Raw genomic sequence first — 27835 nt, 5'->3', positions numbered from 1 at the left:
ACACAGCATGCATACAGTTTGCTAACCCTAATCCTAAACTCTGCTCAGCACTTTCAAGGCAACTATCAACATAGCATGCCCAGAGTCTAACCCGCATGTCTTGGGAATGAGGGATGAAACCAGATCATACAGAACACGTGGTCATGGTGAGACAGTGGCAAGGACAGAACCACGATTGTCCGATTGATGGTGTTGATACAGTGTTACGTTAACTGTTCCACTACCACGTTGCTCCACGTTCCTACCTTACATCAGTGAGCGCACTTCAGAACTACTTATAGTGGCTTGAAAGGGTCATGAAGAGTGCTAGACAAATGCCAGATTTTCTTTTCAGAATATTTTTGGTGGACTGTGGAATTGATGTTTGTTTCCTGTCCAGATAGCCCTCGTTTAGAATTTAGAAGGATGTTCTCAACACAGACATAAGCATTTTGATGTGCCACCGAATAGTTACCACAAATAATACCTCGATGTCTCATATTCTGAATGCAGGTTTATTTGAATTTTTAATTTAAAATTAAGATTTCCTTCACCAAATGTTTAAATTCCTTTTAATAGAGGTAAAAGGAAAGTAGAATTATTGCACCAATTAAAAAAATCAGTCAGCAACACATTATTAAACTTTGCAGAATAACTTATTCTGTCTTCTGTACCAACAAATAATCCTTAACCTATAATTATGTAAAAACATATGCCATTTAGCATAAATCATATAACTTCAGATGAGATAAAATGAATTACAGTTAACAATAATAAAGTTGGTCAAAGTCATCAGTTACTCTACTAATTTGAAGTGAGGTATCCAGAATCAGGGGTCAAAGAATCGATTGGAGGGGTCACGAGGAAATCTGCAGATGCTGGAATTTCAAGCAACACACATAAAAGTTGCTGGTGAACGCAGCAGGCCAGGCAGTATCTCTAGGAAGAGGTGCAGTCGACGTTTCAGGCCGAGACCCTTCGTCAGGACTAACTGAAGGAAGAGCTAGTAAGAGATTTGAAAGTGGGAGGGGGAGGGGGAGATCCGAAATGATAGGCGAAGACAGGAGGGGGAGGGATGGAGCCAAGAGCTGGACAAGTGATTGGCAAATGAGATATGAGAGGATCATGGGACAGGAGGCCTAGGGAGAAAGAAAAGGGTGGGAGGGGAAGCCCAGAGGATGGGCAAGGGGTATAGTGAGAGGGACAGAGGGAGAAAAAGGAGAGAGAGAAAAAGAATGTGTGTGTATAAATAAATAACGGATGGGGTACGAGGGGGAGGTGGGGCATTCGCGGAAGTCAGAGAGGTCAGTGTTCATGCCATCAGGTTGGAGGCTACCCAGACGGAATGTAAGGTGTTGTTCCTCCAACCTGAGTGTGGCTTCATATTTACAGTAGAGGAGGCCATGGAGAGACATATCAGAATGGGATTTGGAACTTTCACCCTGCCCTCAAGTTTACTTGGTCCATTTCCAACACCTCCCTCCCCTTTCTAGATCTTTCTGTCTCTATCTCTGGAGACAGCTTATCTACTGATGTCTACTATAAGGCTACTGACTCTCACAGCTATCTGGACTATTCCTCTTCTCACCCTGTCTCTTGCAAAAGTGCCATCCCCTTCTCGCAATTCCTCCATCTCCGCCGCATCTGCTCTCAGGATGAGGCTTTTCATTTCAGGACGAGGGAGATGTCCTCCTTTTTTAAAGAAAGGGGCTTCCCTTCCTCCACCATCAACTCTGCTCTCAAACGCAACTCCCCCATTTCATGCACATCTGCTCTCACTACATATCGCTCCCTACGCGACTCCCTTGTCCATTTGTGCCCCCATCCCTCCCCACTGATCTCCCTCCTGGCACTTATCCTTGGAAGTGGGACAAGTGCTACACATGCCCTTACACTTCCTCCCTCACTACCATTCGGGGCCCCAGACAGTCCTTCCAGGTGAGGCGACACTTCACCTGTGAGTCGGCTGGGGTGATATACTGCGTCCGGTGCTCCCGATGTAGCCTTCTATACATTGGCGAGACCCAATGCAGACTGGGAGATCATTTCGCTGAACACCTACGCTCTGTCCGCCAGAGAAAGCAGGATCTCCCAGTGGCCACACATTTTAATTTTCCACGTCCCATTCCCATTCTGATATGTCTATCCACGGCCTCCTCTACTGTAAAGATGAAGCCACACTCAGGTTGGAGGAACAACACCTTACATTCCGTCTGGGTAGCCTCCAACCTGATGGCATGAACCCTGACTTCTCCCACTTCTCCCTCATACCCCATCTGTTATTTATTTATATACACACATTCTTTTTCTCTCTCTCTTTTTTCTCCCTCTGTCCCTCTCACTATACCCCTTGCCCATCCTCTGGGCTTTCCCCCCCTCCCCTTTTCCTTCTCCCTGGGCCTCCTGTCCCATGATCCTCTCATATCCCTTTTGCCAATCACCTGTCCAGCTCTTGGCTCAATCACTCTACTGAAATTCGCCCAATGTAAAAAGTCAAATTTTTGAAATAATTCAACACTTACTTGTGTGGTGGCTGCTATTTCCTTTAATGATTTAAGAAAATTTTGACTAATGAGTGAATATTCATCTTTTTAGCAGTTGGTTTTACCACCAGTTAGACACCTCTCCCACCATGCAAAGGCAAATATTGTGTTGGCATTTGCATAAAGCAGATTCACGCTGTGCACAATGAGGATATAAACCAGCAAGGAAGCAAATAGAGTCATCACAAGGAACAAAGTTTGTGTGAAATAAAAATCAAAATATCAAGTCTAGCAACCTCTCCTCAGGCAGTACTCAACTACCTCCTAGAAAACACAAAGTGGGATAATTGGCTGTGACAACTTCCTAATGGACGGGCAAGTGAGTGTAGTCATCCCCTTTAAAAAGCCAGAACTATAGCTGTATGTTTGGAATATATAATTAACCCAGTCATTCTAGACTGGAGGTTCCCATCTTGGGGTCCATGGACCTTTCAATTAAATGTTAGGGATCCATGGCATAAAAAGGGCTGGAAACCCCTGTTCTATATAATGTAGTCACACATCACCTTTGCAGTGTTAGATTCAAACAGTGACCCAGGATGATCTACTGTCGGGGTAAGGCCACACTTAGGATGGAGGAACAGCACCTTACATTCCATTTGGGTAGCCTCCAACCAGATGGCATGAACGTTGATTTCTCAAACTTCCAGTAATCTCCAACACCCCCCCCGACTTCACCATTTCCCATCCCCTTGTCTCTCTCTCTCATGTAATCTCCTTTCACACCCATCGCCTCCCTCTGGTGCTCCTTCCCGTCCTCCCCACCTTCTTCCATGGCCTTCTGTCTCTTTCACCAATCAACTTCCTAGCTCTTTGCTTCATCCCTCCACCACCATGTTTCACCTATCGCCTGGCGTTTTTCTCTCCCCTCCCCCCACCTTTCAAACCTACTCTTCCGCACTTTTTCTCCGGTACTGCTGAAGGTTTGAGGCCTGAAATGTTAACTGTACTCTGTTCCATAGATGCTGCCTGGCCTACTGAGTTCGTCCAGCATTTTGTGTGTGTTGCTCGGACTTCCAGCATCTGCAGATTTTCCCTTGTTTGTGATTTTATTTAGTGTCCAGCCAATACTAACCACACACTGGTGTTGCACATCTATACAACTCCTGCCTAGTCTGCATAATGCTAACCCATTCTTCTTTAAGCAAAGTTGCATATGTGGTAGGTAAGTTGATGGAGAAGATCCTGAGAGGCAGGACATATGAACATTTGGAGAGGCATAATATGATTAGGAATAGTCAGCATGGCTTTGTCAAAGGCAGGTCGTGCCTTACGAGCTTGATTGAATTTTGTGAGAATGTGACTAAACACATTGATGAAAATAGAGCAGTAGATGTAGTGTATATGGATTTCAGCAAGATATTTGATCAGTTGCCCCATGCAAGGCTTATTGAGAAAGTAAGGAGGCATGGGATCCAAGGGGACCTTGAATCAGAATCAGAATCAGGTTTATTATCACTGGCATGTGATGTGAAATTTGCTAACTTAGCAGCAGCAGTTCAATGCAATACGTAACATAGCAGAGAGACAGAAAAAAATAATAATAAATAAAATAAAACATAATAAACAAGTAAATCAATTACATTAATTGAATAGATTATTAAAAATGCGCAAAAACAGAAATATTGTATATTAAAAAAAGTGAGGTAGTGTCCAAAGCTTCAAAGTCCATTTAGGAATCGGATGACAGAGGGGAAGAAGCTGTTCCTGAATCGCTGAGTGTGTGCCTTCAGGCTTCTGTACCTCCTAGCTGATAGTAACAGTGAGAAAAGTGCATGTCCTCGGTGCTGGAGGTCTTTAATAATGGACGCTGCCTTTCTAAGACACCGCTTCCTAAGGATGTCCTGGATACTTTGTAGGCTAGTACAGAGTTTGCTTTGTGGATCCAGAACTGGCTTGCCCACAGAAGGCAAAGAGTGGTTGTAGATGGGTCATATTCTGCATGGTCACCAGTGGTGTGCCTCAGGGATCTGTTCTGGGACCCCTACTCTTCGTGATTTTTATAAGTGACTTGGATGAGGAAGTGGAGGGTTGGGGTTAGTAAATTTGCGGATGACACAAAGGTTGGGGGTGTTGTGGATAGTGTGGAGGGCTGTCAGAGGTTACAGTAGGACATTGATAGGATGCAAAACTGGGCTGAGAATTGGCGAACCCAGGTAAGTGTGAGGTGGTTCATTTTGGTAGGTCAAATATGATGGCAGAATATAGTATTAATGGTAAGACTCTTGGCAGTGTGGAGGATCAGAGGGATCTTGGGGTCTGAGTCCATAGGACACTCAAAGCTGCTGCGCAGGTTGACTCTGTGGTTAAGAAGGCATACGGTGCATTGGCCTTCAATTGTGGGATTGAGTTTAGGAGCCGAGAGGTAATGTTGCAGCTATATAGGACCCTGGTTAGACCCCCTTGGAGTACTGTGCTCAGTTCTGGTTGCCTCACTACAAGATGTGGAAACCATAGAAAGGGTGCAGAGAAGATTTACAAGGATGTTGCCTGGATCAGGGAGTATGCCTTATGAGAATAGGTTGAGTGAACTCGGCCTTTTCTCCTTGGAGTGACGGAGGATAGAGGTGACCTGATAGAGGTGTACAAGATGATGAGAGGCATTGATCATGTGGATAGTCAGAGGCTTTTTCCCAGGGCTGAAATGGCTAGCATGAGAGGACACAGCTTTAAGGTGCTTGGAAGCAGGTACAGAGGAGATGTCAGGGGTAAGTTTTTTGCGCGGAGATTAGTGAGTGCGTGGAATGGGCTGCAGGTGACGGCAGTGGAGGTGGATACCATAGAAACCATAGAAACTACAGCACAGAAAACAGGCCTTTTGGCCCTTCTTGGCTGTACCGAACCATTTTCTGCCAAGTCCCACTGACCTGCACACGGACCATATCCCTCCATACACCTCCCATCCATGTATCTGTCCAATTTATTCTTAAATGTTAAAAAAGAACCCACATTTACCACCTCGTCTGGCAGCTCATTCCATACTCCCACCACTCTCTGTGTGAAGAAGCCCCCCCAATGTTCCCTTTAAACTTTTCCCCCCTCACCCTTAACCCATGTCCTCTGGTTTTTTTTTTCTCCCCTTGCCTCAGTGGAAAAAGCCTGCTTGCATTCACTCTATCAATACCCATCATAATTTTATATACCTCTATCAAATCTCCCCTCATTCTTCTACGCTTCAGGGAATAAAGTCCTAACCTATTCAACCTTTCTCTGTAACTGAGTTTCTCAAGTCCCGGCAACATCCTTGTAAACCTTCTCTGCACTCTTTCAACCTTATTTATATCCTTCCTGTAATTTGGTGACCAAAACTGAACACAATACTCCAGATTCGGCCTCACCAATGTCTTATACAGCCTCATCATAACATTCCAGCTCTTATACTCAATACTTTGCTTAATAAAGACCAATGTACCAAAAGCTCTCTTTACGACCCTATCTACCTGTGACACCACTTTTAGGGAATTTTGTATCTGTATTCCCAGATCCCTCTGTTCTACTGCACTCCTCAGTGCCTTACCATTAACCCTGTATGTTCTACCTTGGTTTGTCCTTCCAACATGCAATACCTCACACTTGTCTGTATTCAACTCCATCTGCTATTTTTCAGCCGATTTTTCCAGCTGGTCCAAGTCCCTCTGCAGGCTCTGAAAACCTTCCTCACTGTCTACTACACCTCCAATCTTTGTATCATCAGCAAATTTGCTGATCCAATTTACCACATTATCATCCAGATCATTGGTATAGATGACAAATAACAATGGACCCAGCACTGATTCCTGTGGCACACCACTAGTCACAGGCCTCCACTCAGAGAAGCAATTCTCTACTACCACTCTTTGGCTTCTTCCATTGAGCCAATATCTAATCCAATTTACCACCTCTCCATGTATACCTAGCAACTGAATTTTCTTAACTAACCTCCCATGTGGGACCTTGTCAAAGGCCTTACTGAAGTCCATGTAGACAATACCCACTGCCTTCCCTTCATCCACTTTCCTGGTAACCTCCTCAAAAAACTCCAATAGATTGGTCAAACATGACCTACCACGCACAAAGCCATGTTGACTCTCCCTAATAAGTCCCTGTCTCTCCAAATGCTTGTAGATTCTGTCTGTTAGTACTCCCTCCAATAACTTACTTACTACCAACGTTAAACTTACTGGCCTATAATTTCCTGGATTACTTTTCGATCCTTTTTTAAACAACGGAATAACATGAGCCACTCTCCAATCCTTCGGCACCTCACCTGTAGACAGCGACATTTTAAATATTTCTGCCAGGGCCCCTGCAATTTCAACACTAGTCTCCTTCAAGGTCCAAGGGAACATCCTGTCAGGTCCCGGGGATTTATCCACTTTAATTTTCCTCAAGACAGCAAGGACCTCCTCCTTTCCGATCTGTACAGTTTCCATGATCTCACTACTTGTTTCCCTTAATTCTATAGACTTCATGCCAGTTTCCTTAGTAAATACAGACGCAAAAAACCTATTTAAGATCTCCCCCATTTCCTTTGGTTCCGCACATAGCCGACCACTCTGATCTTCAAGAGGAACAACTTTATCCCGTACAATCCTTTTGTTCTTAATATACCTGTAAAAGTTCTTTGGATTATCCTTCACTTTGACTGCCAAGGCAACCTCATGTCTTCTTTTAGCCCTCCTGATTTCTTTCTTAAGTATTTTCTTGCACTTCTTATACTCCTCAAGCACCTTATTTACTCCCTGCTTCCTATACATGTCATACAACTCTCTCTTCTTCTTTATCAGAGTTGCAATATCCCTTGAGAACCAAGGTTCCTTATTCCTATTCACTTTGCCTTTAATCCTGACAGGAACATACAAATTCTGCACTCTCAAAATTTCTCCTTTGAAGGCTTCCCACCTACCGATCACATCCTTGCCAGAGAACAACCTGTCCCAATCCATGCTTTTTAGATCCTTTCTCATTTCTTCAAATTTGGCCTTCTTCCAGTTAAGAACCTCAACCCTAGGACCAGATCTATCCTTGTCCATGGTCAAGTTGAAACTAATGGTGTTATGATCACTGGAACCAAAGTGCTCCCCTACACAGACTTCTGTCACTTGTCCTAACTCGTTTCCTAACAGGAGATCCAATATTGCATCCCTTCTAGTTGGTCCCTCTATATATTGATTTAGAAAACTTTCCTGAACACATTTTACAAACTCTAAACCATCTAGACCCCTAACAGTATGGGAGACCCAATCAATATATGGAAAATTTAAATCCCCTACCACCACAACTTTATGTTTCCTGCAGCTGCCTGCTATCTCTCTGCAGATTTGCTCTTCCAATTCTCGTTGACTATTGGGTGGTCTGTAATACAATCCCACTAATGTGGCCATACCTTTCCTGTTTCTCAGCTCCACCCATAAGGACTCAGTAGACAAGCCCTCTAATCTGTCCTGCCTGAGCACTGCTGTAACATTTTCCCTAACAAGCAATGCTACTCCCCCACCTTTCATTCCTCTGCCTCGATCACATCTGAAACATCGGAACCCTGGAATATTAAGCTGCCAGTCCTGCCCCTCCTGTAGCCAAGTTTCACTAATTGCCACAACATCATAATTCCACGTGTCAATCCATGCCCTCAACTCATCCGCCTTCCCCGCAATACTCCTAGCATTGAAATATATACACCTCAGAAGATTTTTACCACCACTCACCTTTCTATTAGCGGATTTGCTTGAACTTTTAACATCATTTATTTTCACGATAGGGTCTTTTAAGGGATTCCTGGATAGGTACATGGAACTTAGAAAAATAGAGGGCTATGGGTAACTCCAGGTAATTTCTAAAGTAAGGATATGTTCGGCATAGCTTTGTGGGCCAAAGGACCTGTATTGTGCTGTAGGTTTTCTACGTTTCTGTGTTTCTAAATGGGAGATGCTTTGTAACTATTGGGGGAAGTAACTCACTGAGAAAAGTGTGCTGTACCACAGCTGATAATGGTGACATGGGAGGGTTTACTGATGTTTTCCTCTTTTACTCTTGAAAAGGGGCAGTAATCAACTTGGAAAAGGTCTTTGCATCTCATCGTCCAGGATTTCAGCTCCATGCTTTCTCTGCAACTCTTGGCCAACGTTCCTCCAGCATGGAATGAGTAATTATCTTAACATCTAGTGAGTCATGTAGTGGATGATTATTTGCAGCATTCTATCTGTGGATCCAATTCCACTGTAGCATCCCAACTTCCACCTCAGCAATGCAAGCTCAAATATATAACATGCCAAGCTGGCTCTCTACTATGAAATTCAACTGCTGTCATTGTGAGTTTGGACATCAGAATGAAAAATGACTCCTGGGATATTAGACATTTCCGACTCCAATAATCTGCTGCCAGAAGATTCCCTATGGATGTGCCTTCCCATTTTTCATTTCCCTTCTCCATCACTTTAGGAAATAGGAGCAGAATTAGGCTATTTGGTCCATTGAGTCTGCTCCACCATTCAATCCTGGCTGATCTTTTTCTCCCCTCCTCAGCCTTCTCCCCATAACCTTTGATGCCATGTCCAATCAAGAACCAATCAATCTCTGCCTTAAATACACCCAACGGCCTGGCCTCCACAGCTGCCTGTGGTAACAAATTCCACAAGTTCACCACCCTCCGGATAAAGTAATTTCTCCACATCTGTTTTAAATGAACGCCCCTCTATCCTGAGGCTGTAGCCTCTTGTCATCCCTTGCACGTCTACTTCATCTAGGCCCTTCAACATTCGAAAGGTTTCAATAAAATCCCCCCCTTCCCCAATACTTCTAAGTTCCAGTGAGTACAGACCCAGAGCCATCAAACTTTCCTCATATGATAACCTTTTCATTCCTGTAATCATCTGTCTTACCCTCCTTGTCTTTCTTCCTTTTGTACATAATGACATAGCTGTGGGGATTTTGTAGTTAGGTTAATGACCCCAAGATCCCCATCCATTTGTAGCCACAGTATTTTTGAGGCTGGACCAAATGACTTACAGGTTCCAGAACATTGACGTTGAAGTACTCAGTGTTGGTGATGCTATTGAATATCGAGGCAATATGGTTGATGATGGTTATTGCCAACACTTGTACGGTGGAGATGACACTTGCTATTTATCAGCCCATGCCTAATGTTTTCCAGATCCTGCTGCATGCAGACATGGGCCACAACATTTTCTGTTGTCTTTTGTGTTGTGCATTGGCCAAGGGTCACAAATAGTTTGAATCTGAGCTTGCTATCATAACTAAAGACATCTGCAGTCTTCCCCACTGAAAGTCAGCAGCTTGGTTTGAGCACCAAGGTATTTGAATTACAAGGATCGAGCAAATTCACAAGGGTGCAAGCACGAGAAAATCTGCCTGCTGGAAATACAAGCAACATACACAAGATGCTAGAGGAATTCGGCAGGCCAGGCGGCATCGATGGGAAAGGGTAAACAGTCGACGTTTCGGGCCGAGACCCTTCATCAGGACTGGAAAGGAAGGAGGAAAGGGGTCAGAGTAAGAAGGTGGGGGGAGGGGAGGAAGAAGTACACGGTGTTAGGCGATAGGTGAAACAGGGAGAGGGAAAGGACATGAAATAAAGAGCTGGGAAGTTGATTGGTGAAAGAAATAAAGGGCTGAAGGTGGGGGAAGTCTGATAGGAAAGGACAGGAGAGCATGAAAGAAAGGGAAGGGGGAGGAGGACCAGACGGAGGTGATGAGTAGTTATGAAGAGAAGGTGTGAGAGGAGAACAGGAATAGGGAATGGTGAAGGGGGGGGGGGAGCAATTAAATTCACAAGGATGTTCTACACTTGTGATTTTCCTTGTCATAACTAAAGACATCTATAGTCTCCTCCATCGAAAGTCAGCAGCTTGGCTTGTATGCATGACAGACAGCAAACAAATTTACAAGCGTGATCTATGTCCATTAATTACCTTCTGGGTTCTCCATGTGACACCTGGAGGAGCCTGGACTTGTACACTAGCATCCAACTGGATACAGGGACTGATATTCATCCTCCAAAACATACCTCTATCAATTAGCTGCTCATATAGAAGAGGCTTCACAATGTCTGGGATGATTATTCGCAAGTGTTATTCACAAGGGTGCTGTCTCATCAGGATCTGCTCCAGTACTGTGAGTCAACCTCAGGTACCTTCTCTTCAAGCAGAATACCACACACACACACACACACACACGCTTCTCCTTCAGGTAAAAACTTTTCAATAGTGCCAAATTCTCAATCTTCAAAATATCCCACACCTACAAGTGCTCTTCCAACCACATCCCAGCATTCCATTCAGCCTTGACCCCCTTGGTCAGCCATTTTCGTGACCCTGATCTTCACTCTTCTACATAGCAACTAGTGTCACACTTTCTGATCCCTCACTTCCTTTTACCTCAAGATTCTCTCCTCTATGATCTCCCCCAACCCAAAACAGCTGATTTCTCTTGGGTGCCATGTAATAGATATAAACAAACGCCTTTCCATCTCTAGACTGTAGTGGATTTGATTCACCCTCGAGAGGGCGCACACACCATTAATCGCCACCAGATGGAACCCATGGAAATGGGAAGATACTGCAGCCAAGGGAGTCTATGATCTTTTAAAAATCAATAAGACCTTCATAATTCTGTAAGCTGCAAAAGAAGCTTAGCTTTAGCAGAATTGTTACCAATGGGAAGAATTTAATAATTCATTTGACTTTTAACCTGTAAAGCCTGTGTTTTCTGTAATCTAACAGGTATAACTTTCTCAAATAAAAGTGGATAAAATCACATGTTATTGTGATTTCACAGCTGAAGCCAACTATTAAATGCAATTTCCGTGGAAGTTGTACATTTGCAATTAACCTAGGAATAATTGATACACTCAAAATGTTATTTTATTCTTATAATTACACTCTCTCATCTGAGGGCAGCATGGTAATATAGTGGTTAACACAACGCTTTACAGTACAGGTGACCCGGGTTCAATTCCAACCACTCCCTGTAAGGAGTTTGTACGTTCTCCCCGTGACTGTGTGCGTTTCCTCCGGGTGCTCCGGTTTCCTCCAACAGTCCAAAGACGTACCAGTTGGGAGGTTAATTGGTCATTGTGGATTGTCCTGAGATTAGGCTGGGGCTAAATTGGGGGATTGCTGGGTGGCACAGCTCGAAGGGCCAGAAGGACCTGTTCTGCTCTGTATCTCAATAAGTAACTAACTCTGAAATCTAGAGGCATCACGGTAACGTAGTGGTTAGTGTGATGCTTTTACATCTTGGCGTGTCAGTGTCTGGAGTTCAATTTCTCCACCCTGTAAGGAGTTTGTACGACCTTCCCGTGAGTGCACGGGTCTTCTCCGGGTGCTCTGGTTTCCTCCCACAGTCCAAAGATATACCGGTTAGTAGGCTCATTAGAAATTGGAAATTGTCCTGTGATTAGGCTAGGTTTAAATCGGTTGGTTGCTGTAACTCTAAATAAATATCAATTATTAAATAAATTATGGAGACATTTATGAACTGATGTAAGCAGTCATAACGTTGAAAGAATGTGTGATAGAATGGGTAGCTCACCAGTGCCCTCTGCTGGTCAGTCGTCAGGTTATTAAAATAGTGTCAGTTAGACAGAATCAATAAATTCACTATTACCATACAAACCCAAACATTAACCTAAAACATTCTTGCAAAATATTGGAATGCATGTTTAGTCTAAATGGAATAAAAATAAGGAAAATCTACCTATCTGGATATGAGACTTTGTGTTAAAATTATTAATAATACAGTACTGGACAAATAAAAGGGTTGATGCCTCAGTTACAGTGGAGAACACAAGGATATCATATCATCTCTTTATCTACTTAGCCATTAATATCACCAGTGGTGGTTATTATCTCAGTACCACACCCTTGCAATATAAGCAAGCAATTTTTAAATTATTATGTTATAGAACATAGTGGAGATGCAAGCAACAGCCAAGGCTACTTTAATAAAAGGCAAAAAGGCTATTTTCATAAAAGTTGTCAGTTGAACAACTGTATCACATTAGGCAGAATCATTATTTAATTTGGTACGTCATTGAGAACTATTGTTTTACACAAATGAAGTGACTTACTTTATTTTCATTCTGAAATTTGATGATATCAGATGCCATATGCCAATTATTCCAGTGCCTGCTGTCAGCCCCAGAAAATTATTGTTTGTTGTTATTAATGTAAAGATAGTAAAAATTGTTTTTCACAGATGACAGCTCTCCAGTCCTTACTGCTGCATCCAATAGTGAGACAGGCTAGTGTATTTAATCAATGTGATCACTCAGCCAGGCAATTATCAAAATTTCTTCTATTCTCCTTTCTGGCCTCTTACCGCTTCTCCTCCTATCACCTCCCCCTGGTGTCCTTCCTTCTTCCCTTTCTCCCATACTCTCCTTTCAGATTTCCTCTCCTCCAGCCCTCTACCTTTCCCACCCACCACGCTTCACCTATCACATTCTTACCCCTCCCCCCCTTCATTTCCGGTCCTGAGGAAGTGTCTCGGCCCAAAACGTCGACTGTTTACTCATTTTCATAGATGCTGCCTGACCTGTTGTGTGACTTCCAACATCTGCTGAATCTCCTGGGTTAACTATCAAAATGATCTCCTATTAACTGCTAACTGAGTAGCCAAGCAGGATTAGTATTTACCCTCGGTGGGTAGATGATTATGTCCATTCATTAATCACATTTCACTTACATTTCATGATAATTGACAACTTTGAAGACAGGAAGAATACTGACCTGTTCCACTCTAATATCATATTCTCCATGAACCTTTTTCCCACGGAACAGCTTTGCCCTAAGAAGAAAAGAAAAGTTACATTATCTACCAATTGGAAAACACTTAATATAGGTAATGCTTAAACCAGTGTGAGCTTCTAAAAACATATTTTTTGACTTTGTTCATGATAAAAGTAAGAATGCATGGTAGACTGGAAGGATCCAGTAAAAATATCATAAAGCTGACATAAAGATCTGGGCGATGAGTCAATCATTTGCAATGATCAGGAACAGATAATTAGAGCTTATTGGATGGCGGGTTGGAGATATGTATGTACCAAAGCAAATGTATGGCGCTCCTTCCCTCCTCTAGTCTGCAGGTCACCCTTGGGCAAATTGTAGCTCCCGCTTAGACCCCCAATCAGGGTCACATGAAGCCAAGGAAGCCAAGATAATTGTATGAGCAGCTTGTGCATATCACAAGTCCTGGTTATGTGATCACTGACACCAGGCAGACAATATCTGAAGAGTATTGATAATGGCTGGGGTCCCCTGTTCTGTGAAGACATTGCCCACTTCTGTAGAAAAGTTTGCTAAGAACAACCCAGGTCATGGAGACCATGATCACCCACGTCATATGGCACGGCACATAATGATGATGTCATATGGGACGGCACATAATGATGATAAAGGACAAAGTCCACAGCAAGAATGTCCAGCCACTGTGAATTTACCCGATTGCTCAGATGCACAGCGGAGAGTATCCTGACTGGTTGCATCATGGCCTGGTATGGAATCTCCAATGGCTTTGAACAGAAAAGCCTACAAAAAGTAACGGAAATGGCCTAGACCATCACCTGAAAAATCCACCCCACCATTGAGCAGATCGACAAGGAGAACTGCCACAAGGAAGCAGCATCCTTCAAGTACACCCACCATCCAGGCCACGCTCTCTTCTCACTGCTGCCACTGGGAAGGAGATCCAGCAACCTTAGGTCCCACATCACCAGATTTAGGAACAGTTATTACCCCGCAACCATCGGGCTCTTGAACCATCATGGATAACTTCACTCAGCGCTGAATTTAGCCCACAATCTATGGATTATGTTCAAGGACCACATAGCTCCTATTCTCAGTATTATTTGTTTATTATTATTTTTATTGCTATTTATATATTCGCACAGTTTGTCTTCTTTGCACATTGATTGTCAGTGTGTGTAGCTTTTCATTGATTCTATTGTATTTCTTTATTCTACTGTGAATGCCTGCAAGAAAATGAATCTTGAGGTAGGATATGATGACATATACGCACTTTGATAATATATTCACTTTGAACTTTGTCGATCATGTGATCTCCTTTCACCAAATAAACCACTACCAACGCGCTCATGATTAGAGGATTTGTGACTTCAGTGAATTAAGAAGAGAAGACAAGGAAGAGGCAGTTGAATATCATGGAACCTTGCAATTCAGAAAAGAAAATGAAAGAGGATGAAGCAAAGTTTAGGTGGTTATGCTGATGAGAGATGACATGATCATAGTAAGAAAATGGGATTATAATTATTAAAAAAAAGATGTACAGAATAAGATAAAGGATAGAAAAAGAACATTTACATTAGCAGAAATATTCAGCAAACCGCCTGGTGGTTTAAAGGGAACCTGGGAAGAAAGATGTGGGCAAATTTATGAAATCTGTCAATGGTACAGTGGATTCCAACAAGATGCATGCCCTTCTTTTGCAAGCGGTTGCCTACAGAACTGGAGCTCCTGTTTGATATGCTTAAAAGTGGGTACAGCAAGTTACACATACAAAATGCCAGAGGCACTCAGCATGTCAGGCAGCATCCATGGAAATGAAAAAAACAGACCATGTTTCGGATCAAGACCCTTCTTCAACCCATTATAAGCTAAACTGTTGAAGAACAAAGTGCTGATGGGATGGGTGTGTCATTCCGGTTGCCGCACTAGAGAAGGAATGAGCTGCTCTGGAGATGGTTCACAAGATGCTCACCAGCATGTTGAATGGAGATAGACTAAACTAACGGTTCATTATGAAATCTTGAGGGCTCATATAACTAAATACAACACACCACAATTCATCTTGAGAGATAGCCGTACTTTTCTAAAATTATTAGTGAGGGTGCAGGTAACCTAAGAGCATCATTTTCAACTATTGACTGGCCGGTAAACCCAGCTCCATTGATGAAATGATTTCTGAAAGTAGTTGAGGCTAAAAGTGAGAGCTTTGCTGCATTTTTATAGAAAAATAAATAAATAATACAAGATGTAATATAAAACAGAACTCAAGAATAAACATTGTTGAACTTCAACGAGATCAACACTGTGAACTAAACTCTTTCACTAAAATAAGTTTACCTAAACTTTGAAAAATAATTACTCAACTAAAACCATCCCCTTCTGTCCTTGATCTTACTCCCACAGGCTTTTTTAAAGAAGCCTCTGATGCACTAATTGACAGTGTACTTGACATAGTTAATTGCTCACAAGTTTCTGGCATTTTCTGGATTCCTTAAAAACTGCAGTAGTTGAACCCCCTACTTAAAAAAAATACTCCAGATTGCTCTGTTTTGGAAAATCTTAGACCAATTTCCAACCTGCCTTTTCCAAGTAAAACTTTTTAAAAAGTAGTTTTTCGACAAGTAAGTGATTACTTGAATAAAAATTCTCTTCCTGACAAGTATCATTCAAATTTTAGATCAAATTGTAGTACAGAAACTGCATTGTTTGAGGTAGGTAATGATTTACGGCTTAATGCCGACACAGTTAACATATCAGTTCTTGCTCTCTTAGTTTTGCCATTTGTGAGATTTGGTGTTTTTTTGGACAGGGGGTGCTGATGTATTTTGTTGTCCGACTTCCCTGGTTTTCTTTGTTTTTGTGGCAATCTGGAGAAGACGAATCTCAGAATTGTATACTGCATACATACTTTAATAATAAATAAACCTTTGAACCTTTTTGAACTTTGAGATTTGAGCACAGCATTTGATTCCATGGGTCACAGCATTCTCATGAACCGCCTAAGGCAATGGATAGGTCTTTCTGGTACTGCCTTAAGCTGGTTGCAATCTTATACAACAGGGAGGAAATTCTTCATTAGCTGTGGTGATTGTGTGTCAAAGATCCATGATATTGTGTTTGGTGTGCTGCAAGGCTCGTTGTTGTTCTCACTCTACTTTCTCCCATTAGGTTCAAATGGTTCTGTTTATTATCAGAGAATGTATATAGTACACAACCTGAAATTCTTACTCTTCACAGATATCTACGAAAAACAGAAGAATCCCAAAAGAATGAGCGACAGAAAAACGTTAGAACCTGAACACACTTTCTCCCCTCTTCCCTATGCAAGCAGCAGCAAGCATCAAAGCCCCTCCCCTCCAATTCTGCTACTTCAGCAAAAAGCCTCACCACCCACCACCCACCAAGCAACAACAAAGCATCCAAAGGGAGAGACCTTAATCTGCAGTCAATGAAAACTATTAGGAGAGATTATTTCAAAATTACCACAGCTATGCAAATGACACTCAAATAAGACCATAAGACCACAAGACATAGGAGCAGGATTAGGCTATTTGGCCCACAGAGTCTGCTTCACCATTCAATCATGGCCGAACTTTTTTTCCTCCTCCTCCTCAACCCCATTTCCCGACTTTCTCTCCGTAACCTTTGGTGCCATGACCAATGAAGAACCTATTAATCTCTGCCTTAAATACGCCCAACAACCTGACATCCACAGCTGCATTTGGCAACAAATTCTGCAAATTCACCACCCTCTGGCTAAAGAAATTTCTCCGCATCTCTGTTTTGAAAGGGCGCCCCTCTATCCTGAGGCTGTGCCCTCTTGTCCTAGACACTCCCACCATGGGAAACACCCTTTCCACATCTACTCTGTCTAGGCCTTTCAACATTCAAAAGGCTTCAATGAGATTGCCCCACCCCCGCCTCATCCTTCTAAACTCCAGCGAGTGCAGACCCAGAGCCATAAAATGTTCCTCGTATGATAACCCGTTCATTCCTGGAATCATCCTTGTGAACCTCCTCTGGACCCCCTCCAATGCCAGCACATCTCTTCTAAGATGAGGAGCCTGAAACTGTACACAATACTCAAGGTGAAGCCTCACCAGTGCCTTATAAAGCCTCAGCATCGCATCCCTGCTCTTGTATTCTAGACCTCTTGAAATGAATGCTAACATTGCATTAGCCTTCCTCACCACCAACTCAACTTTCAAGTTAACCTTTAGGGTGTTCTGCACAAGGACTCACAAGACCCTTTGCGTCTCAGATGCTTTGGATTTTCTCCCCATTTAGCACATTTATTTCTACTACCAAAGTGCATGACCATGCATTTTCCGACATTGTATTTCATTTGCCACTTTCTTGCTCATTCTCCTAATCTGTCTAAATCCTTCTGTATCCTACCTGTTTCCACAACACTACCTGCCCCCCACCAATCTCTGTATCATCTGCAAACTTGGCAAAAAATTATTCATATACAGCATAAAAAGAAGTGGTCCCAACACCAACCCCTGCGGTATACCATTAGACTGGCAGCCAACCAGACAGGGATCCTTTTATTCCCACTCGCTGCCTTCTTCCAATCAGCCAATGATCTAACCATGTCAGTAACTTTCCTGTAATACGATGGGCTCTTAACTTGGTAAGCAGTCCCATCTGTGGCACCTTGTCAAAGGCCTTCTGAAAGTCCAAATATACAATATGCACTACATCCCCCTTTATCTATCCTATTTGAAATCTCCTCAAAGAATTCCAACAGGTTCTTCAGGCAGGATTTTCCATAAGGAAAACATGCTGATATTGTCCTATCTTGTCCTGTGTCACCAAGTATGTATTAATTTATTTATCTATTGAAATATATTTATCTATTACTCCAGATAACCTCAAGGCTCTGAACCCTCTGGTCTGGTGTCTTACTAGCATTACAGAATGAATGAGTTTGAATTTCCTTAAACTAAATTTAAGAAAAAAACAGGAATTTTGGTTATTGGTAGCAATAAAAAAAGAAGTGTGAATCTTAGGAAAAACTTGATCATCTTGGCCTTCCAAGTCAAGCCAGAAATAAAGAATTTATGTGTTATTATTGGCTCTGAGCTAAATTTCAAATGATATTTAACCATATTATTATGAATGCGTTCTTTTATTTAAAGAAGATTCCAAGAGTTCGATTCCTTATAACATCACAAAGTGTCAGGATGGGAGAACACACATCATCTACTCTCATCCTGAACACTGGTACACCACAGGGGTGTGTTCTCAGCCCCATCCTCCATTCTCTTTTCACCCATGACTGCTCTACCATTCACTCCACCAACACCATTGTTAAATTTGCTGACGATACCACCCTAATAGGTATCATATCAGACTGTGATGAGACAGCCTATAGGGAGGAGGTACAGCATTTGACAGAATGGTGTTGTCATAATAACCTGGACTTGAACATCACAAAAACCAAGGAGCTGATAGTAGACTTCAGGAAATCAAAGCGCGTCGAGCACTCTGCTCTGCACATATATGGGAAAGAGGTGGAGAGAGTAAAGAGTTTCAAGTTCCTCGGCGTCCACATCTCGGCTGACCTCACCTGGACTGCCCATATCTCTTATCAGGTGGGGAAGGCCCAACAGAGGCTCTACTTCCTAAGGAAGCTAAAGCACTCTCTCCTCCCTCATCACCTGCTGATCAACTTCTATCGGACAACTATAGAGAGCCTCCTGACGTACTGCTGTGCTGTGGTTTGCCAGCTGCACAGAACAGAACAGGAAGGACTCGCAGCAGGTGGTGAGGGTAGCAGAGTGAGTTATTGGTACAACATTACCCTCCCTCAGAGACATTTATACTGGCAGACTTCAGAAGAAGGCTACTTGTATTTCAAAGGATCCCACTCATCCTGGACATCACCTGTTTTCCCCTCTACCTTCTGGGAAGAGATACAGAGCATTAAGGACGAAAATAAAGAGACTCCTTAACAGCTTCTACCCACAAGCAGTGAAATGTATAACACCCCCTTCCCTTCTCCTGCCCCCCTCCTAAGACGGCGGCAGCTCAATGCATCACACTTCCAGGAATGGCTGGTCTGCAATAGTCCTACCCCCCCCACCCCCATCCATATATTATTAATTTTGGACTGCACTCCTGAGGTTTTAGAGTTTATTTTATGTATATATTCTTTGTCATGCTGCAAAACATTGAGCTGCTAAACTGTGTTTCATTGCTCCACAACAATGACAATAAAGATATTCTTCTTCTTCTCCTCAAGATACAGTAAAATTGATGCACGTTTTTGTTTTTAGCCAATTAGACTACTGTGATGCACTCTTTTCAGGACAGTCTAAGAAGATGTAAATCGGTTGCAACCTGTTCAAGATGCAGCAGTAAGAATCTTAACCAAAAAAAGGACGTCTGAGCACATTTCACTGGTTTTGGCATTACTACACTGGCTGTCTTTAGGATCAATTTTAAAATACTCTTAATTACATATAAGGCTCTGAATAATCTAGCCCTCCCGAATCCTACAAAAGGTGGTGAATACGGCCCAGTCCATCAGGAGTAAAGCCCTCCCCACCATTGAGCACATCTACATGAAGCGTTGTCACAGGAAAGCAGCATCCATCATCAGGGACCTCCACCACCCAGGACATGCGCTCTATGACTCTACATATACAGAGAGCGCTACTAAGGATGAAGAGGTTTAAAATGCTTTAACAGCTCCCCGATTCATTGATTCTCATACATTGTTCAGCCGATCCTTCTTTAGCTGATTATAGCTGCAAGTTTATACATTCTGATGTTGTTGATTCATGGTATCTAAAGTAAATCATAAAATAATTACTCCGCTATATGTCAAAGGGATTTAGGAGTGAGCTTCTGGATCACTTCTAAAGGCATTTGGGCTAGTAAGTTGCAGGCACGCTACGTTGGCATAAGACGCACGGCAGCTCTTGTGGGCTGCTCCTGGCACATCCTCACACTTGGTGTTAGTGAGGTGGCATTCATTATAAAGGACTCCCATCACCCAGGACATACCTTGTTCTCATTGCTACCATCAGGAAGGAGGTACAGAAGTGTGAAGGCATTCACTCAACAATTCAGGTACAGCTTCTTTCCCTCTGCCATCTGATTTCTGAATGGATATTGAACACATGAACACTACCTCACACACACACATACATATATACACACACACACACACACACATATATACACACACACACACACACACACACATATATACACACACACACACACACACATATATACACACACACACACACACACATATATATATATATATATATATATATATATATTTACACACATACATATATTTATATATACATATATACATACACACACATATATATGTGTGTGTATACACTTACAGTGATTCAGTTTTTTTTCTATTAACAAGTACTGCTGCCGCAAAGGCAACAAAATTCACAACAGATGCCGATGATATTAAACCTGATTCTGATTCACTGCATGTTTCACGCATGTGTGACAATAAAGCTAATCTTTAATCTCTTCTTAATCTTTAATTTTTCATCTCAGATTTCAGCATTTCTGAAATTAAACAAATTTTTACATAGTTATGGTTCACAGTGGATTTACATTTCAATGAATCCATTTTTTACAGACTCCTTTTAATAACCTATATTAACAATGATGTCCGTGTTTATGCACAACGCACATCAGTTTTCCTCAACAATCAAACAGTACACTGTCTTTTCCAAGAAAATAATTGTCCTCATGCATGTTTTATGCAGGGATCACTATAAATGGGTTTTGGCAGCAGTTAAAAGTCAATAATACATCACAATTCTGTAAATGTTGTTTGTGTACTCTTTGTATTGGTAGCTGACCTGCAAAACTAAACATAATGAACAATGATATCAATCTCTATGCTAAATTGTACCAGTCTATGCTGTTCAGTTCATCATGAATTATAATGCTGTTTTTGCAGGTTTTGTGAAATTGCAACAGCTTTATTTTTATGCAAATACAGAGAAATTGTTTTGTGACACGGTCTGGGTAACAGATGAAAGATGTTCTCCAGCTGCAGATACACAGAGTGAGTGCAGCCCCACTAATCATTAAATGCTGAAAGAACTGAAATAGGTCCGTCAGGTAGCATTCTGTATCGAAAAGGCACCTATTAATGAGAATATGGCTTCCAGTGACGGCAGCTGCAGAACTGAAGGCAGTGATAGCCCGCAGAGAGAATAACGTAATATCGAGAAATAAACAATTAGCACAAGCTGCAAATAACATAAAAGAACAAGTTTCAAATGACTGATGGGACATATACCAGTTTATGACTGAATATTATTTGCACTGGTAGTAGGAAGAACATGCGTAAAATGAAAACAAAGCATAAACATCTTTTGGAATGTATGTATATAGCACACACAAGACCTGGCCTGCAACAGATTTATTTCAGCATTGCACTTGAAACAAGCCTAGAAGCAGTGTCTGGAACACCTGTCATGGCAACCAATTTTGAAGATAACTAATGGATTCAGAAATGCCATGGCAGCATCAGCCTTTGAATTCTGGCACAAGCTTTGACGCTGATGTTTTGATTTGATATTCCGAGGATTCTGTCCATTTTGCAAGTGCACGACAAAACCTCCAACTACAATTAGGTGAATCTCTTTTAATTCTTTATTTTCTTTATTATTTCCACTCTATGTCATTTGATTATTCGCTGCAAGCTTTCTGCGCAACTGGCATGTTGCGGTGGGACAAAGAGGTACCCAGGTTTCAAGTTAACCTCAAAGTTCAAAGTAAATTTCTTATTAAGATACGTATATGTCACCATATACAACCCTGAGGTTCACTTTACTGTGGCCAAAAATTCAGTAAATCCAAGAAACAGAAACATAGAAAATAGGTGCAGGAGTAGGCCATTCGGCCCTTCGAGCCTGCACCGCCATTCAGTATGATCATGGCTGATCATCCAACTCAGAACCCTGTACCTGCCTTCTCGCCATACATCCCTGATCCCTTTAGCCAAAAGGACCATATCTAACTCCCTCTTAAATATAGCCAATGAACTGGCCTCAACTGTTTCCTGTGGCAGAGAATTCCACAGATTCACCACTCTCTGTGTGAAGAAGTTTTTCCTAATCTCAGTCCTAAAAGGCTTCGCCTTTATCCTCAAACCGTGACCCCTCGTTCTGGACTTCCCCAACATCGGGAACAATCTTCCTGCATCTAGCCTGTCCAATCCCTTTAGGATTTTATACGTTTCAATCCGATCCCCCTCTCAATCTTCTAAATTCCAGAGAGTATAAGCCTAGCCGATCCAGTCTTTCATCATATGATAGTCCTGCCATCCCAGGAATCAATCTGGTGAACCTTCTTTGTACTCCCACTATGGCAAGAATGTCTTTCCTCAGATTAGGGGACCAAAACTGCACACAATACTCCAGGTGTGGTCTCACCAAGGCCTTGTACAACTGCAGTAGTACCTCCCTGCTCCTGTACTCGAATCCTCTTGCTATGAATGCCACACAATAGAATAGAATAGAAACACAATAGAATCAATGAAAGACCACACCCAGACAAACAACCAATGTACAAAAGGCAAACAACTGTGCAAATATAAAAGAAAATAATAATAAAATAATAAATAAGATAGATACTTTATTGATCCCAAGGGAAATTACAGTATCACAGTAGCATTACGAGTGCACGGATATTAATATCATAAGAGAAGCAGAAAGATTAAAAAATAAGTTACCACAAACAGTTTAACAGGAAGGAGTCATCACTTCCCTGGCTAAAGGTTGATTCATTATTGAGCCTAATGGCCAAGGGTAAGAATGACCTCATATAGCGCTCTTTGGAGCAGTTCAGTTGTCTTAGTGATAAATATCGAGAGCATGCGATGAAGAGTTCTTGATAGTGTGTCCATGGGTTGTGGTTGCGGAAACGACAACCTCTTTCAAACCTCTTACTAACTCTTCCTTCAGTTAGTCCTGACGAAGGGTCTCGGTCTGAAACGTCGACTGTACCTCTTCCTAGAGATGCTGCCTGGCCTGCTGCGTTCACCAGCAACTTTGATGTGTGTTGCTCCATGGGTTGTGGGAACACTTTAGTGATGGGGTGAGTGAAGTTATCCCCTCTGGTTTAACAGCCTGATGGTTTTCCTGATCTCATGAAAAGTTTGGTATTAGATCCATGTTTAGATAGTTCTTCTCCCTTCCTTCCCAGTTCTGAGGAAGGTTCTCGGCCCAAAACGTCAACTGTTTATTCATTTCCATAGATGCTGCCTGACTTGCTGAGTTCCTCCAGCATTTTGTGCGTGTTACTCTTTAAGTAGGAGTGTTCTGTTCTGTATTTTTTTTAATGTGTTTATCCATGATCTACCTACTTGGCAGTATGGTCTTGTTTTCCTACACAGGGGCACTGTCTGTACTTACAGCTAAGAGATTCAATATGCAAATTGATTAAATGTGCTTTGTAGATGCCCATTATCCCTTTGAATATATAAATGCCATGTCTCAATATATTTATAAACACTGTTATAATTTCCTATTGAATTATCATTAATGAAACCATTTCCTTTAAACTTTTACAGCACTGTGCAAAAGTCTTAGGCACATACTGTATATATAGCTAGTGTGCTGACAACTTTTGCATAGTACTGTAATTTATTTTTTATATCATTTCCTGCATAGGTTAATTTTGATTTGATTTGAAACACATGGTTGAAAGACATCCGTCTCCATCCTCTCTTTAACTGTTCTCGAAATAGCAATATCTATGAATCTTAAGTAAACATTGGTAAACACTTAGTGGATACAGTACTATGCAAAAGTCTTAGGTAGCCTAGAATTAATATATATATGTGCCCAGAACTAGTATATATATGTGCCCAAGACTTTTGCGCAGCTTTAGGAAAATCAGTACAAAGGAAGAGTTTGAACTAGAACTTCATCAGACTCCAAATCGATGCATAAATACATCACTCCATGAAGATATCATGTCAGCTTCAAGTGAAGATCCGTGGTAGCAAATTCAATGGCATGAACCCAAGGTTGTGTGTGTGAGCGTGCGTGCGTGTGCGTGTGAGAGAAACGGAGATGACCTTGCACATTGTTTGTGAACACCAGTGTTTTTTCTCCAAGCCCAGCCAATCCTTCTCCTTTCCCTCCCTCCCTATGACCTTGTTTCCTTCTCTTTTGCATTTTGCACCTTCAGTTCCATGGACTTCCTGAAGCTTATAAAGTGCAAAATGACAGCTGGGAAAAGAAATACATTTTTACAACAGCTGTTGTTTGTAAACATGAAAGCCTCTCCAATTAAAAAAAAATTAAGATAAGTGATGCCCAGAATTAAACAAGAAGAATCAACTATTATGAGCCAAGTTAGAATTATATATGAAGTTAGCTCTAACTGCAGTCATTTGATGTCCGGTGTTATCATTTTATGGTTTGCAAGTAACCATGTCAGTTATCTGGTTTCTTTCCACATGTTTGTTTGTTTATTTATTAGAGATGCAGTATGGAACAGGCACTTCAGGCCCAAAGAGCTCTACCACCCAGCAACCCCCTATTTAGCCTTTAGCTTAATGGCCAATACTAGAATTGAACTCTGAACTCTAACATCCCATGGTGTAATCACATTGTGCATAATGGCTACACTGCCATGGCACCCTCGGGAGCTTAATTACCTCCTGTCCATTACCCGAATGTAGTTGGGTGGTAGAAGAATTGGAAGCAGTTTTTAGTCATGTGAGGGAGAATAAATAGCAAGGAGATAAATGGGGAAATGACATTGATGGGAATTCCTCTGAGACTTGGCAAAGATATGATAGCCCAAATAGTTTGCTTCCAATGTAGAAGATTGAGAGGAGATTGGTAGAGGTGTACAATATTATGAGGGGTAAATGCAAGCAGGCTTTTTCCACTCAGGTTGGGTGGGACTTCAACTAGAGGTAATGGGTTAAAGGTGAAAGGTGAAAAGGAGGGGAAACTTCTTCACTCAGAGGGTCGTGAGAGTGTGGAATGAGCTGCCAGTGCAAGTGGTTCACGTGAGCGTGATTTCAATGTTCAAGAGAAGTTTGGATAGGTATATGGATGGGTGGGGCATGGAGGACAATGGTCCCAGTGCAGGTCAATGGGAATAAGCAGTTTAAATGATTCAGCACGGACTGGATGGGCCAAAGGGCCAGTTTCAGTGCTGTACTTTTCTACGACTCTGTGCCATAATACAATACGAGAGAAAATTCAAAGGGTATCTCCTGAAGGGTTAATGGACAGCCAGATGTTTTACTGTGGTTCAAAGATGATCCCAGGTGACAAAGGTGGGATCTGATTTCAGAACTGCAGTGCCCCCAAGTTCATTGTGATTTGTCAAATGCTGACATTACTGCTGAACAACTCATGACATTCAGTTTTTGGTATTAAAGGCAAATTTAATTTTGACAGATTTGTGAGATTAATTGGAGCATAGAACTACAATTTGAAATGAAATGCTTCAACCATCTACCTAATCTCCAGAGTGACTAACAGACCTCTGACCTCAGACCTACTAGTCTTCCCACACTTTGTAGGAAAATTATTTTCTTAGACATTTTGGAGCAATTAGTCTTACCCAACTGTCTCTTAATAGACCTCTAGTCCTGAAACTATTCTACTCTGGCATCTTTCCAGTCTACGTGTGGTAAGAAAGCAGTAACATCAGAGCTTCCACATTATCAAGACTGACAGGTGATGAGTTATGATGGAAATCCTACCCTTGGAAACTTCAGTTTCTTCCAAACTTTGGTGGAAATCGAAAACAAATGTTTAACAGCACCTGGTAAGTGGGAATGTCTGACTCACAATTAGCAGGTGTGGACCAAAGTAAGCAACTTGTGGTGCAAAGCAGTAAGCAAGTTTGCAACTATCTATAAACCATACACATCACTTTCCTTCTCAGATGACCTTCTTAATTGTTCTGCATAATGCATAGAGAAATGCTTTGGTTTTCTATGGAAACACTATCTGTGATTGATGAAGGCAAATTTAACTTTGTTACAAGTTGCATTTTACTTCAGCCTCATTGGCTCCAACTCTAATTGCCTTGTGCAGAAAGAAAAACATTGTTTCCTTACGAATAGCTGAGATCAGATGCGGGAGGAGAAGATGGAGGCGCACCCGCGTGTGCGCAGCCCTCTGGTGAAAAATGATATCATATCTGTTAAATAGGGGCCGTGGACAATTCTGATTTGATGGAGAATGGACGTGAAAGCACAGAGGAACATCTGGAGAAATTTCTGAAACGCTCGTTTGCTGCTGTCGTTACTGTGTGGTCGGGAATCTTTCGGAGGGAAGGCCTCAAAATCCCCGGCCTTGCCTGCTTTTGGCGACTGAGAAGGAGGTCGAATCGTTCGGACAGAGATGGTGCTCAGTACTCGGTGTCGGAGAGCTGATCAGAGCTCGAAGTTTTCGGATGATTCAGAATTGGATTGTGGTCAGAATGGCAGGGAGAGTTTTTCTTCCGTCTCCCGTCTGCGTGAGATGTGGGACATTTGAGAGACTTTGAACTTCACTGTGCTCATGGACTTCATTAAGTTATGGTATTGTTGCACTGTTGTAACTATATGTTATAATTATGTGGTTTTGTCAGTTTTTTTTAGTCTTGGTCTGTCCTGTGTTTTGTGATGTTACACCGGAGGAAATATTGTATCATTTCTTAATGCATGCATTACTAAATGACAATAAAAGAGGACTACATGTCCTCATAATCTAAAAAAGAACTCAATTTTTTTGCATCTTAATTTTCCATTATGGCTTTCCTTACTGTTGGAACACAGGTCGATAATCATTCAGGCATGCCACCTTGCTCTTCTTCGGCACTGGGATTATCGTTGCCTTCTTAAAACACGAGGGGATCTTAGACTGAAGCAAGGAGCAGTTGAAGATGTCAGCAAATTAGGGGAGATACATATACAAAATTGCCCTCAGAGTCTTGAAAGTGTCTGGATTTTGTTTCTACAATTTGTCTTTCGTTATACTGAACATCCAATTTTTAAAAAAAAAACTATGGTAACCAGTCATTAAGCATCGTCCTTGGCTGCTCTCTCTCCCTCTTGCTCACTACTGCAGGAGGAAGGTGGCTGCGTTTGACCAGCCTCTCTCTCTCTCTCTCTCTCTCACTTGAAGCTGTCGGAGGATGGTGCCAGAGTTTGTGGATTGGACTCTGGAGTTCATGACATGATGAGCTCCTGGTTTCTGGTTACTACTTCTTTTATTGCTATTTTGTGTGATTTTGATCGGATCTGTGGCCTATAGTCAACGAGCCGTACAGCACTAAATTGAACTGAACTGAACTAAATTGACCACTCCTTGACTGTTTCAATGACTCTGTGGTTTGATATTTTATGTCCTGTGTTTTTCGCCATTTGCACAATTCATTCTCTTTTTTTGTACGTTGGGTGTTTGATGTTTACTGTGTCCGAGTTCCATGGCGTTTCTTTCTTTGTTTTGCGGCTGCCTGTGGGAAGATGAATCCCAGGGTTGTATCCTGTATACATAGTCCAATAATAAATAAGTCTTTGAATCTGTTCTTCCTCAACTAATTGTC

General features: G+C 41.9%; 1 protein-coding gene across 1 annotated transcript in view; it reads right to left on the bottom strand.

The window, feature by feature from the left end:
• The window catches only part of syn2b (synapsin IIb), a 407986-nt gene that overhangs the window by 163467 nt on the left and 216684 nt on the right, over positions 1-27835 (bottom strand). Inside the window, exon 2 of the mRNA XM_072280332.1 lies at positions 13250-13307. Coding sequence (XP_072136433.1) covers positions 13250-13307 — 58 coding nt within the window. The remainder of the gene's footprint in view (positions 1-13249; positions 13308-27835) is intronic.

This window comes from Mobula birostris, chromosome 16 (genome assembly GCF_030028105.1).
Source record: "Mobula birostris isolate sMobBir1 chromosome 16, sMobBir1.hap1, whole genome shotgun sequence".
Lineage (NCBI taxonomy): Eukaryota > Metazoa > Chordata > Chondrichthyes > Myliobatiformes > Myliobatidae > Mobula > Mobula birostris.
Note: the sequence above shows the minus strand (reverse complement) of the source record. Positions and strands in the feature narration are given on the sequence as shown.